This window comes from Pongo pygmaeus, chromosome 1 (genome assembly GCF_028885625.2).
Source record: "Pongo pygmaeus isolate AG05252 chromosome 1, NHGRI_mPonPyg2-v2.0_pri, whole genome shotgun sequence".
Classification (NCBI taxonomy): Eukaryota; Metazoa; Chordata; class Mammalia; order Primates; family Hominidae; genus Pongo; species Pongo pygmaeus.
In genome coordinates this window covers 93438189-93452527 of record NC_072373.2, presented here as the reverse complement: position 1 = coordinate 93452527, position 14339 = coordinate 93438189, and the positions used below count along the sequence as shown (strand labels likewise).

Genomic DNA, 14339 nt, shown 5'->3' with positions numbered 1-14339 from the left:
TCTTGGTGAAGACGCTGTAAGCATTGTTGAAATGACAAGAAACGATTTAGAATATTCCATAAACTTGGTTCATAAAGCAGTGGCAGGATTTGAGAGAATTGACTCCAATTTTGAAAAAAGTTCTACAATGGGTTAAATGCTATCAAACAGCATTGCATGCTATTGAGAAATCTTTTGTGAAAGGAAGTCAATCGATGTGGCAAACTTCACTGTTGTCTTATTTTAAGATATTGCTACAGGCACCCCAACCTTCAGCAACCACCACCCTGATCAGTCAGCAGCCATCAACCTCAAAGCAAGGCGCTGCATCAGTGAAAAGATAATGACTCACTACTCAGATGATAGTAACATTTTTAGCAATAAAGTATTTTTAAAATTAAGGTATGTGCATTGGGCTGGGCGCTGTGGCTCATGCGTGTAATCCCAGCACTTTGGGAGGCCGAGGAGGGAGGATCACTTGAGGTCAGGAGTTCAAGACTAGCCTGGCAAACATGGTGAAACCTCGTCTCTACTAAAAATACAAAAATTAGCCAGACATGGTGGTGCGCGTCTGTAATCCCAGCCACTAAGGAGGCTGAGGCAGGAGAATTGCTCAAACCTGGGAAGCAGAGGTTGCAGTAAGCTGAGATCACACCACTGCACTCCAGCCTGGGCGACAGAGTGAGACTCCGTCTCAAAAAAAAAAAAAAAAAAAGTATATGCATTTCTAGACATAATGCTATTGCACACTTAACAGACTACAGTATAGCGTAAAGGTAGTTTTACAGGCACTGAGAAAAACAAAAGCGGTGTGACTCACTTTATTGCCATATTAGCTTTATTGCAGTGGTCTGGAACCCAACCCTTAGTATTTTGGGGATATGCTTTTACTCAAATGGGGCCCACCAGGGCAGAACCATCAGGGTCTAGAGTAGCAGTCAGGTGATGACTTTGAATCTCAGGTTTGTAAGGAGTGTGACTCACCTTATTAACTCGTTAGCAGATTAACTGAGTCCCCAGAGACCTCCAGGAGGCTAAACAGATGGGGGTGGAGAATAGAAACCTAGCACCACACCAACTAGATGGGTTTCTCTAGACTCCTTCCACCAGGTGCTCTCTCCTTACTGGACAGGTGGGTGGACTCTGGAGAGTGGACCTGCCCCCACCTGGATTCTCCCTAGTGTCCTCCGACCACCCACTACCCCGCTCCCCCAGGCTCCGCCCCGCCTCCCCCAGGCCCAATTCCAGGATGACTTTGGATTGCCCGCCCTCGCCCTATCCCTGTCCCCGTTCCCGTCCTAAGATCCACTCGTTTCCTTCGCCATGGCTCCGCTCAGGTCCTAGGTCACCCTAGCCCTTCTCCCTTAGCACAGGCTCGGCCAGCACTGGCCCTCCGGGACCCATCAGCTCCTGCGATCTCTGGCCGGCCTCGCCCTGCCTGCTCCGCCGGGCCTGGCCCGCCCCTCTGGCTCTGGCTCCGCCGCCAGCCGCCCTCGCGGGCTCTCCCCTCGCCTTGCTCTGCCCTGCGGCGCCCCCTGTCGGCCCCGCGTGCTCTCTGCGGTTGCCCCTTTCCCTCGGGCCCGCCCGCCTCGCGCGGTTGTCTTGGAGAGGGACGCGTAGGCTACGCCACCGCGGGCGGGTCGGATCCGGTCCCTGGACGCGGAACAGAGATCCCCTGATTCAGCCACCCCCAGAGTGAGCCCCGTAGAGTGCGATCCTACCTTCCTGCCCCGACGAAGGTCCCAGAGACGCTGCGGACAACACCAGCATGTCGAGCGAGCAGAGCGCGCCGGGGGCCTCACCCAGGGCCCCGCGTCCGGGGACCCAGAAGTCTTCTGGCGCGGTGACCAAAAAGGGAGAGCGAGCGGCCAAAGAGAAGCCGGCGACCGTTCTGCCTCCCGTGGGAGAGGAGGAGCCCAAAAGCCCTGGTACGCTGGAGCCGGGGTTTGGGGATCGGGCTTCCAGGCTGCGTCTTCCCGGGGTCCCACTAGCTACTCACTGCTCCACGGCTATGGCTGAGCTCATACACACCCAGGTTGAGTTCCTGAATCTCGGCTTGATAGATGTTTCAATTGAACTTGATCTTAAAGAACCCATACTCTGGTTTGGGATGGTGACAAATACCAATAAGATGTGATAAGATATAGAAGAGAGGAAGGCCCAGGGGGTGAGGGCACCAGGGGGGTTGCCAGGAGGTGCCTTTGAACAGAGTTTACAGATGTTCATTCATTGGTTCAACAATTACTTTCCAAATGCCAGCCATGAGGCCAGATATGTCATGGAGGAGAACGAGGTGGACACGGTCCTGCCCGCATGGGGTTTACATCCTCTGGGAAAAGAAAATGAGTAGAATAGTATAAGTAGAGGTATGGCCCTTTTTGTTGCAAGTGATAGAACCCCAATCAATCTAAGCATGAAGGGGAAATGTATCAGAAGACTTCTTGATACAAATCTGCCAGCTTCATCATCAGGGGGACAAGAACTTGCTGTCTCTGGAATTGAAGTAAAACAACTTGGGAAAAAGCTCTGATCGTCCAGCATTAGCCAGGTGCTATCTCCTTGTTAGTGCTGGTGGATGGGGGGAAGGAATTATAAGAGCTGGAGAAACAACATCTTCTGGAAGGGAAGACAAGACAGTATACAATCCCCTACAGGTACGAAGCCAGTGACATTCAAAACACACACACACACACACACACACACACACAAACACACACACACACGACATGGCTGCTGTATAGAATACAGGGTGGAAGGAGGCAGAGAGATGAGTTACCAGACTATTTCAACAGCCTAGTCCGGGGACAGTGGGAGTTGGGATAGGGCAGTGAGAATGGTGAGGGGTGGTTGGGTTAGGCTCCTCAGAGAAACACTTTTGAGGCAGAATAAGAGTTGGTGAAGGACTGGACAGGGTAGGGAGTGAGCGACAGAGCAAGAAAGATTCTCAGGCTTCTGGACTGGGCACTGGGTGGGAGGAGGTGCCATTCATGGAGATGGGAAAGGCCAAAGGAGGTGCATGTAAGGGAGGAGCTCCAAGGGGTGATGCCAGCTGGACAGCTGGACACATGGGTCAGCAGTGCCCAAGAGAGGTTAGGGGTGGAGTTGTGACTTTGGGTGGAGTTGTGACTTTGGGAGCTGCTGATGTTCTGGCATAATTAAGTCCTGGCAATGAAAAAGACCCCTCAAGGACGCAGGGAGTATAATTAGAGAAGAGGAGAGGGCTCAGGATCCAGCCTTACAGGTTGTAGAGGATGAGGAGCTGGCAGCGGAGCCTGAGCAGCCAGCAGAGAGGTAGGACAGAATGGGAGTGATGCCTGCACAGGCACCTGGATAGGACAACTTGGAGGTCATGGTGGCCTTAGCAGACACCACTGTGTGCTGTGGCAGGGGCAGATGTGGGCTCTCGTCGGGTAGAGAGTGATGGCTGATATAGGAAGGTGTAGGGATTTAGAGGAAATCCTATCTAATGGCTTTTATTTCTCAAGAAGCTATGAGGTGAGATCTTTAGTGAGCATGAGAAAGGGTGTGGGAGGGGAAAAGAGCAGTGCTGTCTGACAGGTAACTACCTGCTAAAGTGCAGAGAGCCCATTTCCATCCCGGCATGAAGTACTACAGGGCAGCGCTGTTTTAGAGCAGGGCTTCTCAAGGTGCTGTCCTTGGACCAGCAACTTCAGCATCATCTGGGAAGTTGCTAAAAATGCAAAATCATGGCTCTCACCCAGGCTACAGAATCAGAATTTCTGTAGGATACGGCCCAGGAAATTGTTTTAACAGGCTCTCCACGTGATTTTTAAGATGTTAAAGCTTGAGAATCTCTGTTCTTGAGAAGGGAGGTATGAGTGAAGCAAGGAAGCAAGAGGAGCTCTCCCAGCAGAGGGAAGTTTGGGAGGGCAGGGAGGTGTGCAGGAGCCAGCCAGACCAGGGGGTCACTGCAACCTCCCTATGCCTTCTCTTACCTGCTTCCTCCATTTGGCTGTGTGCCTGGGTTCCCACTGATTGCTGGACACAAGAGGAAAATGCCTCTCATGCCTTTCCCCATGAACCCTCGAGCCTCTCTGCATCCTGCCAGCCCCTCCACTCCCTCAGGCAGGCTACCTACTGCTGAGCTGCCAGTGTCCCTCCCAGCACAGTTCCTGCAGCACCTGCCTCTGTGGCCAGCGTGCTGTTCTGTGGAGCTCCAGGCTGTCCGGCACTTGACAGGGACCCCCGTCCTATCTCTAGGAGCCACTTCTTCCTGGGATGCCTATGGTGGGGAGCCGGAAAGAGCAAGTGTCCCTTGAAGACACAGAGTCTCAAGTTTGCATAGCACAGCCCTCAGGTTGGGATGTGGTAGGCATGTGTGAATTAACATAACTCAGAAATGAGTTAATATTTCTAAAGCATTTCAAACAGCACTGGACACTACGAAGTGCTATATAAACACATTGGACAGGGGAAATGTTAAATAAAATTATCGTTCTGCTGCTCTTGGGCGTATGTGTAGGGAAGGAGTGGGAGTGGAAAGGAACTCACATCGGGCCTGCGCTTTCTCCCAGGGACCCTGAGCAGTTCCAGCAGGGAAGGAGGACTTGAGAGGAGGAAGCTGGGCTGGGGACACCTGGGAAAGGCGGAAGCCGCGGCTGGGAGTGGAGAGCAGGGGTGGCAGTGGCTTTGACCTGGGGGTGGGGAAGCCAGCATACAGAAGAGGGGACCCCGTTGTCTACCGTGACGCACGCCCTTTAGTCCCCTTTCTCCGAGCTCTTGCTTTCCCCGTTTCCTATCAAGTGTTTTCAGCGTCCGTACTTCCAAGCATTTGCAAGTTGAATGGCTGCAAAAATATCCATCTGAGGAGGGCCCCTCCGCCCGTGCGGGCGAGCCTGGGGATGCGGGAGTGGGCGCGGCCCCTTCTCTCACGCCCTCGCCCGCCCCCGCAGAGGAGTACCAGTGCTCCGGGGTCCTCGAGACCGACTTCGCCGAGCTCTGCACGCGGTGGAGCTACACGGACTTCCCCAAAGTTGTCAACCGGCCCCGCCCACACCCGCCATTCGTCCCCTCCGCCTCTATGTCGGAAAAGGCCACCTTAGGTGAGTGACAGTGGAGCTCCCCGGTGCCTGCCAGGGCCGCCTCGTCCATCCTCAGCCTCCCTTCCCACGCCGGGCCAAATGGAGGGACGCGGGGCGGTGTGTGTGTATGAGTCGGGGGGATTCGACGAGGCCGGTGGGGAGGTGGGGGAGTCTCCCGTCTTCCTTTCCAACCCAGCAGAGGCGCGAGTGGCCGGAGAGGCAGCGCCCGCAGGCCGGCGCCTCCCGCGCTGGCGGTGTCCTCCAATCCCGCCCGGGCACCCGTGGGCCGGTCCGGCGTGGGGCCCCGGGAGGTGGCTGTTCCCCTCCCTCCTCACCTCTGCCTTCCAGACGATCCGCGGCTGTCGGGGTCCTGCAGCCTCAACAGCCTGGAGAGCAAATACGTGTTCTTCCGGCCCACCATCCAGGTGGAGCTGGAGCAGGAGGACAGCAAGTCAGTGAAGGAAATCTACATCCGCGGTGAGCCCCGCTTCCCCTACCCGCCCCAGCTCCCTCCCGATCCCCTGGCGCCTCCCAGGTCTGAGGCGCCTGCCTCCTCTTGGCCCGCAGGTTGGAAGGTTGAGGAACGGATTCTGGGTATCTTCTCTAAATGTCTGCCCCCGCTCACCCAGCTACAGGCCATCAAGTGAGAGGCACTGAGGGGATGGGCGGGAGACCAGAGTGGGAGTTGAGGCTCCTGGTGGCTTGGGAGAGAGAACCAAGGGGCATGGGAGACCCTGGCGACGGTGGGGAGGTCGGGGGTGGGGGATGAGGAAGGGCGCCGCTGGGAGGACGGTGTGGGGAGGGTTTTCTAGTAGGAGGGGGCGCTCTAGCCCTGCGTTTCCGCACTTCCCGCCCACGACAGCTTGTGGAAGGTGGGGCTGACGGATAAGACCCTGACCACCTTCGTCGAGCTACTGCCTCTCTGTTCATCCACGCTCAGGTCAGCAGACTGGGAGGCCCCCCGTGCCTGGGAAGCCTGGCTGGGCGGGTGGTCAGAGGGGAGCAGTGTGGGGACGGAAGTGGCAGGTCCCAGCTCCTGTGGGCCTGGCTGGCATCCCTGTGGAATCTGAAGCAGGCAATGTCTGTTGGACCATGATACCTCCATTAGACAAGAAGCCAGGTCCGCTTTTCTGCCCACACCAGCACCCAAAGAGCCTGATCTTCAGGGGCTCAACCTGTCTCCCCTGCATTAGTCTCATTACCCTCCACTCCCTCCCCAGAGGTTCTCGTTCTCCTTCCTGGCTGCCTGGGGCACTGGCCCTGTACTGGGGGCTGGTAAGACACAGTTCTTATCCTCCAGGCACTCGCAGTCCAGGGAGGGAGAGAAAAGGACACAAGAATAAATACTGCAGGGCAACGTGGAGACTGGTGATGGAGGACTGGTTCATTGGAGGAGGGAGTGGGCAGAGAGAAGTGCCACCCCACTTTATGGATGTGAGGCAGGAAGACCTGGAAGACTGCCTGGAGGAGGTGGTACTGAGCTGAAGGAGGCCTAGGAGCTGGCCAGAGAGGGAAATGGGAAAGGGCGTACTTGTACTGGAAGGAGCAGGAGCAAGGCATGGGGCAGGGTAACTACAGGTGTGGTTGGGAGTGTAAGGGGCAAGGCTGATTTGGCCCCGCCCCTTCTCTAGGCTCCCACAGCACCCTGCCTCCTCTTGCTTCATGGTGGGAGGGGTAACCCTCCACGCAGTGGCTTGCCTGTCTTCCTCCTGTAGATGGCATGGATGCTCCTTGAGGGCAGGGACTGTGTCTTCTTCAGCTGGGGGTCCCCAGCACTCTGTGTAAAACACCATGAAATATATTTCCTTCCATCATGGGAATTAGCTAGCAGAAAACAACTATATGAATTCATCTGTAAATAATGTGTAAAAGTAAGTCATAGCAACATAAACAAATTTAAACTGAATAATCAAGTTTATGTGACAGATGAGGCAGGCTGAAAGGTTGAACAAAATAAGAAATCACGGAAGCAAATTTTTACATAGAGTCATTTCTAGCCATTAGTTCAGTTTTTGCTGTGACTTAGAAAAAGACCTCCATTCTCACAGCACTGTTAGAGAAGCCACTGCCGTGTGGAGGCTCATGCTCTAGTTATCTCTTGCTGTGTGACAAATTAACCCCAAGATTCAGTGGCTTAAAAGGACATATATTTATGATCTCATAGCTGCTGTGAGATGACCTGGGGATGGGCTAGCTGAGTGCTCTGGCTCAGGGTTTGAGGTTGCGGTACAGCTGTTGACTGTGTGGCTGCACTTACCTCAAGGATCAACTGTGGTGGAGAATCTGCCTCCAGGCTCGCTTGTGTGGCTGCCTGGGCCTCTCCACAGGCTGTCTGAGTGTCCTTACCACATGGCAGCTGGCCAGCTGAGAGAGTGCCAGAGAGCACTCAAGACGGAAGCCACCGCCTTTGTAGCCTAAACCTGGAAGTGCTGTCCCATCTCTTCTGCCATGTTCTGTTCATTAGAAGTGAGTCACTTATTTCCCTCCACCCCACCCCCCACCCCTTCTTTTTTTTTTTTTTTTTTTTTTTTTTTTGGAGACAGTCTTGCTCTGTCGCCCAGACTGGAGTGCAGTGGCACAATCTTGGCTCACTGCAACCTCCACCTCCTGGGTTCAAGTGATTCTTCTGCCTCAGCCTCCCACGTAGCTGGGATTACAGGTGCCCGCCACCACGTCCCGCTAATTTTTTGTGTTTTTAGTAGAGACAGGGTTTCACTCTGTTGCCCAGGCTGGTCTCAAACTCCTGAGCTCAGGCAATCTGCCCACCTTGGCCTCAAAAAGTGCTGGGATTACAGGCGTGAGCCACTGTGCCTGGCCAGAAGTGAGTCACTTCTAATGTGAAGTCCACTCTCAAGGGGAAGGAATGACACAGGGGCATGAGTTCCAGGAGGTGAGGACCACTGAAGGCCATCTTAGGGGCCACCCTACCATGGGTCACCAACTTTGGGGAGCAGTCCCTTCACAATGGGCACACCTGTGAATTTTTAGTCTGGGGAATTCTCACATATATTTCCTATATTGGTGGGGGCAATCCTTCGACTACTCTACTTCCTAGCTGCTTCCCAGAGACGCACACGTCCTCTCTGTTCCCTTCCCTTACCTGGCCTCAGTGGTACTTTCTGGTTCTCAGTCTCCCCTGCCCTCAGGAAGGTGTCTCTGGAGGGGAACCCACTGCCGGAGCAGTCCTATCACAAGCTCATGGCCTTGGACAGCACGTGAGACTTCCTGCCCTCACCCCCTTTCTCTGGGCCGGTCTCGAAATTCCAAGCCATTTTTAGTCCCCGCCCTTCCTTGTCCCCCTACCATCTCGGCAAGGGTCCTCGATTTCTGCCCCTACATCCTCAGACCAGACTGCCCCCTCAAGCCCTCAAGTCTCCCATATTCCGGCGGACGCCCTGTACCGTTTCCAGCGACCCACGTTCTCCCTCCGGCTGCCTCAGGATTGCGCACTTGTCTCTGCGGAACAATAACATCGACGACCGCGGGGCGCAACTCCTGGGCCAGGCGCTGTCCACGCTGCACAGCTGCAACCGGACCCTCGTCTCGCTCAACCTGGGCTTCAACCACATCGGGGACGAGGGCGCAGGCTATATAGCGGACGTGCGTGCGCGGCGGGGAGGGACCTGCTGGGAGCAGGGGCGGCTTGGGCGGCTCACGCGTCCCTGCCCGCTCTTAGGGCCTCCGGCTGAACCGTTCCCTGCTCTGGCTGTCCCTGGCCCACAACCGCATCCAGGACAAGGGCGCCCTGAAGCTGGCTGAGGTGGGTGTGCCGACCAGGTGGGGCCGGGGCGTGGGCGGGCCGAGGGAGCCGACCCTGACTAACCCGGCCTCCGACGGCTGAGCGCCCGCCTCCTTCAGGTCCTGCGCGCCTTCGAGCTGACACACACCGAAGTGGTGGAGCGCCGACGCCTCCTGCTGGAAAAAGGGACGCAGGAGCGCTCGCGATCGGTGAGGAGCTACCAGGCCCCAGGACCAGCCGAGAGCCCCTCTGACCCTCGAGCCCACTCCCCAAGTCCGCTGCTTTTCAGAAAACTGGCCATCCAGTTTAATCTCCACCCTCTGTCGTGACTTTCTTTCCCTCCGATTTCTGCGCAGACGTTTGCCAAGCCCCTGCTGGGCGGGATCTAATTGCAGAACCACACTATGGGCAGTAGAGTGTACTGGTTCAGAGATAGGACACTAGATTGAGACCATCTGGACCTGAAATCCGGCTCATCCATATCCCAGCTTGTAACCTTGGGCATGTTTCTAAACAACTTCTTCTTTCTTTTTTTCTTTCTTCTTTCCTCTTTCCTCTCCTCCTCCTCCTTCTCCTCCCCCCCTCCTCCTCCTCCCCCTCCCCCTCCCCCTCCTCCTCCCCTCCCCCTCCTCCCCCTCCCCCTCCTCCTCCTCCTCCTCCTCCTCCTCCTCCTCCTCTCTTCTTCTTTTTTTTTTTTTGGAGACAGAGTCTGGTTCTGTTACCCAGGCTGGAGAGCAGTGGTGCGATCTCGGTTCACTGCAGTCTCTGCCTCCCAGGTTCAAGCGATTTTTCTGCCTCAGCCTCCCGAGTAGCTGAGATTTCAGGCATGTGCCACCATGCCCAGCTAATTTTTGTATTTTTTAGTAGAGATGGGGTTTCGCTATATTGACCAGGCTGGTCTCGAACTCCTGGTCTCAAATGATCCGCCCGCCTCGGCCTCCCAAAGTATTGGGATTACAGGAGTGAGCCACTGCACCTGGCCTGTGTTACTTAACTTCTCCTTGCCTTAGTTTCCTCATCTGTAAGTGGGGATAGTTGTACCTATTTCATGACTGTCGAGAGGATTTAATGACTTAATTCCTGCAATGCAGTTAAAATAGCACCTGGCACTTAGCTCAATAGAAGCTGCTATTTTTCCCCCTCAATATGACAGTCTGAGACCCTGCCTCACCCTTCCTCTCACCCCTACCCAGGTCCCTCTGCTATTTCTTCCCTAAAGCATCTCACCCCAGAGGAGTCCTATACAAATTATTTTAGCATTTAGGCAGGGAGGTGGGTGGGAGGGTGCTGTCAGCTCGACTGCTCCCCAAGTATGGGTATAGCTACCTTTCATGCCCCCATTGAGGAAGGGACTCTGGCTTCTTCATCCCTTCCCTCCCATTTGTGAGCACAGCCCTCCTCCTCTCGACATGGGGACTCCAAAACGGACCGTGAGAAGAGTCAGATGGTAGGGATCAGCAATAGTACATTGGTGGACAAGACAGACAAGACGCAGACAATGAAAACCCCTAAGGGCCTGGGCAAGAAAAAGGAGAAATCATGGGTAGGTGTGCAATGGGACAGAGCCTGGGTGCTGGATGGACAGGGGAGGGGCTTCCATCATGTGCAGAGGTGATGGAGGGAAGAAGTCCACATGGGCCGTTGAAGTTCCCCCTAAGGCCCCGGGTCCTAACCTGGGCTCCTTCCCTCACCACTGCCCATCCGCTCCGGAGGTGGGACTTGCACCTCTCTTCTCACATTCTCCACAGGAATTGGCCAAGAAAGAGGAGAAGTCGGGGTCTGGGCAGTCACCCACACAAGGAACCCCTAAGAAAGAAGACGCCACAAAGGCAGGCAAGGGGAGTAAGTGCGGGTGCCCCTGGGTGGCATCTTCCTGTGTGGAGGAGGGAAGAGTGCCGGGCTGGGTGCAGGAGGCTGTTCTGGGCCTGGGTGCACCTGCCTGGAGCTCATCTCGCCATGTCCCTCTGGGCTTGATTTCCTTCTCACAGCAGGATGATGTGGAGAGCCGCATCCAGCCCAGACATCCTGACCCACCGCTCTCCTCATCCCCTTTGTTGAAGCTGGAGCTCTGTGGGCCTGTCTTCAAAGAACCCATCCACCTAGCTGGGGCCCCCTCCAGCCATTTCTGTTTTCTTTTCTTTTCTTTCTCTTTCTTTCCTTTCTCTTTCTTTTTTTCTTTCTTCTTTCTTTCTTCTTCCTTCCTTCCTTCCTTCCTTCCTTCCTTTTTGATGGATTCTCACTCTGTTGCCCAGGCTGGAGTGCAGAGGTGCGATCTTGGCTCACTGCAACCTCCGTCTCCTGGGTTCAAGCAATTCTCCTGCCACAGCTTACCCAGTAGCTGGGATTACAGGTGCGCGCCACCACACCCAGCTAGTTTTTGTATTTTTAGTAGAGATGGGGCTTCACCATGTTGGCCAGGCTGGTTGCAAACTCCTGACCTCAGGTGATCCTCCTGCTTCGTCCTCCCAAAGTGCTGGGATTACAGGTGTGAGCTACCATGCCCAGCTCCCTCCAGCCATTTCTATTGCACCCAAACCCAAAGTTGGGGGGTCTCTTTGCCTCACAGCCTGTTTTCTCTGGGGAGGGAGCCTGGGTGGTATCAGAAGTGTGCACTGTGCATTCTGGCTCCTCTTCTGGCCCCAGAGGTAACCATCCCTGAGCAGAAGCCAAGCAGGGCAAAAGGGATCAAGATCGGGAGCAGAGAGAAGCGCAGCATCCTCCTGGAGTCTGAGGTAAGTTGCCAGGAGGAGTGGAGGCAGGGGGCGCACCCCTGGGATTCCAGGCTTGCCTGAGACGTCTCACCCCAGCCCCTCCTGGAATGTGGTCTCCAGCCCCATGCTGTGGCGGCAGCCATTTGCTTTCAAATTTGTCCTCCACTCCTGTCCCAACCTCACCTGAAACCCCCTCCCATCTCACCCTGGGCTTCTGTGGGAATAATGGGAGCAGGCCCCTTCTATTTTTGCTTGTCTGTTAGTAGCCCACACTTTGGATCTGCTGTCTCAACTCAGCCAGGCTGCTTCCCCAGAGGCCCAGAGGCCCTCAGTTCCTCATCACCACCTCCATCACTTGCTTGGACTGTTGCATAGGAACAATGCATCTTCTTTTTTGCCCCTCTCAGCAGCTCCCTGAGGAAGGCAGGGCATTTTTATGGTCATGGCACTGCCCCACACTACCCTGTGCATGGGTCCTTCTTTAGACCCTCTCTCTTTTGCCCCTGGATCTTCTCTGCCCCCTTTCAACTTGGACCAACTTGCTGCTTGCATTGGAAATCTTCCTGGGCTGCCTTCAGTGCTCCTACGGTCCCTCATCCCTCCATTCTGTCAGCTGCCTGAGCATCTGCCTCTCTGTATTTTTCTCTTCCATTGGAAGACTCCCTGCACACCCTAGGCAGGGAAGGGCCCCTCTCCTTTTAGAAGTCTTCTCTGGCACCCAAGACAAAATCTTACAAAAGCAAAAGAGGACGTTCAGAGGGAGGAAGAGATTGGGGTTGCCTTTCAGTTTCCATTTTTCATCTCTGCCTCTGTCTTGATCAGGCTGCTGATTGTCACTAGGACTACTGCAATTTCTTTTCATCATGCCGTCATTGTTACTTCCCTCCAATCCATTCTCCTCATTGCTCTAGGTGTTGGGAAACACTTAGTAAAACCTCAATGTGACATACTGTTTCATGCTCCAGAGCCTTTGCACCTGCTTTCTTTGCCTAGAACACCTTTCCCGTCTTCGTCTGACAATATCATGTGCATTCACAGGAGACCCTTCCTGGCCTGGCCTCTTCTGTGCTCCCACAGGGCTCTGAGCTTGCCTCTCTCAGTGCTCACTCTAGACCACGTTACTTTCACTTTCTGGCTCCCCCACACAAAGGAGCTTCTTGAGGGTATGGGCTTATTTATTTTTGTATCCCCAGCACCTGGGACAAAGCCTGGACTATAGCCGGCACTCAAAACATGTATGTTGAATGAATGAATGAATGGCCTGTTGACCAGCTCCCCTGCTGTCTGCTGCAATTAGTATTCTGCTTTAGCAGCTGGTTGTTGAGGCTACTGAGGTGGTCAACCCTCTCCTGGAGCCTGTGGAGCACCGAGATGGGAAAGTTTTCATGCCTGGGAACAAGGTCCTTTTGCACCTCAACCTCATCCGTATGTCTGCCAACCTCCCGTCCTCCTGCCATGAGGCTACCTGGGCCCTATCCTGCCTGAGGGTGTCTACCCTGACTCCATGGAGCAGAGCTGGTCCTCCCATCTTTGGGCTACATGTCCCCCAAGGCTCTCTGGCACAGAGCTGGAGGGGCCAGAGGAAGTGCTGAGTCTGGGAGGAGGCTGAGGACAGGCGATTGGAGTAATGAGGGGAGTTAGAGAGATGGGGAGTGTGTAAGAGCTGAGTGAAGGGCTAGGTCAGGGAAAGGTGTGCCTGGGCCAGTAAGTCTGGAGTGGGGAGCTGGAGGAACTGGGCTGCTGGGGATGTCTGGTGTGTCAGGTGCCAGTGAGGCCTGTGGTGCTAAGAGGCCACTGTCTGCACCTTCCACCAGGGAACCGCATCACAGAGGTGGGGCTGGAGGGCTTCCTCGCCACAGTGCAGTATCAGATGCAGTTCTCCAAAGCCAAGAGTGCATCCAAGGGTCCAGTGGGGCTGCTGTGGCTGTCCCTGGCTGTGAGTCCTTTTCATTCTCTCCTGCTGAAGCAGATGTTGCCCCTATCAGTTGTCATACTAGACAGCTGCTTCTGTCTCCCCATTTCCAAGGAAGGTCTGTAGTTTCTCTGCTTCTTTTTAATAATCACAACATAACCTCCATTCCTCTTGCTGGAAAATCAGCAGTATTAATCACTCTGCTTTTTCTGCATGTCCCCCAGCCCCTAACCCACCCTGCCCCAGGACCATTTTTTTCTCCCAGAGGACTAATCTTCATTCCTCTTGTCAGATGTCAGCCTTCCTTTTCTTTTCAGAAAAATTGCTTCGCCCCACAATGTCCTGCGTATGCCATAATCCAGGAGCTGATGCTGCCAAGGGATCCCATCAAGGCCAAACTCAGGGAGGATGAGGCCATGGCATTCTTCCCCTAGCCCTGTCCCACCTGCTTGCCTCTAAGACTCGGGGCTACAGAAGCACCTCCTGTCCCTGTGTGGGGTGACCTCCCTGGGGGAGATCTCAGACCAATAACAAAGTCTGTTGCTATACTTTTCCTTGAGGTTGTCGGAAAACTTTCTTCCAGAACTACTTGGAACATTTAGATTTTGCGTCTGTCCATGTTACATGCCAGGAATGGCAGAAAAGTGGTCTGAATTACAGTTCCGCTGGGGATGATCTCAGCTCCTCTGGCCTCAGTTAGCCAGGGGCATTGCCCTTCTGCCTCCTGGGGGCTAGTTCTTCCTTGCTCAGGCAATAGCCATTCCCCCACCGTGTTCCCTAGGGGACATGCATTATGCCAGGGTTTGCATTCAGAAAGATTTGGGATAGGGATTAGTAACTGACACACATAGGCTTGGGAGGGAGTGGGAGCAGGAGTAGGTAAAGCAGAGGAATTAAGCACAGGCTCCATGCCCGCTCCCTTCTGCTTCCCCATCTGGCCCAGGTGTTTGACTGCT

At 54.7% G+C, this 14339-nt stretch overlaps 1 protein-coding gene across 9 annotated transcripts; it reads left to right on the top strand.

The window, feature by feature from the left end:
* The first annotated feature begins 1566 nt into the window (after positions 1-1566).
* LRRC71 (leucine rich repeat containing 71) lies at positions 1567-13989 on the top strand. Of its 9 annotated transcripts, XM_054484048.1 has the most exons (16): positions 1567-1907; positions 4893-5042; positions 5370-5498; positions 5589-5664; positions 5884-5961; positions 8168-8236; positions 8462-8621; positions 8698-8781; positions 8880-8969; positions 10154-10303; positions 10509-10602; positions 11404-11492; positions 12665-12706; positions 12785-12896; positions 13286-13407; positions 13701-13936. In XM_054484048.1, the coding sequence occupies exons 1-16, from the start codon at positions 1748-1750 to the stop codon at positions 13815-13817; spliced, it is 1722 nt and encodes a 573-aa protein (XP_054340023.1). In that variant the 5' UTR covers positions 1567-1747; the 3' UTR covers positions 13818-13936. The 9 variants fall into 9 exon arrangements, with proteins under 9 accessions (XP_054340023.1, XP_054340031.1, XP_054340037.1 ...); XM_054484056.2 differs by lacking the exon at positions 12665-12706 and having other exon boundaries at positions 13701-13989; XM_054484054.1 differs by lacking the exon at positions 12665-12706 and having other exon boundaries at positions 1586-1907; positions 12782-12896.
* The last annotated feature ends 350 nt before the right edge of the window (positions 13990-14339 follow it).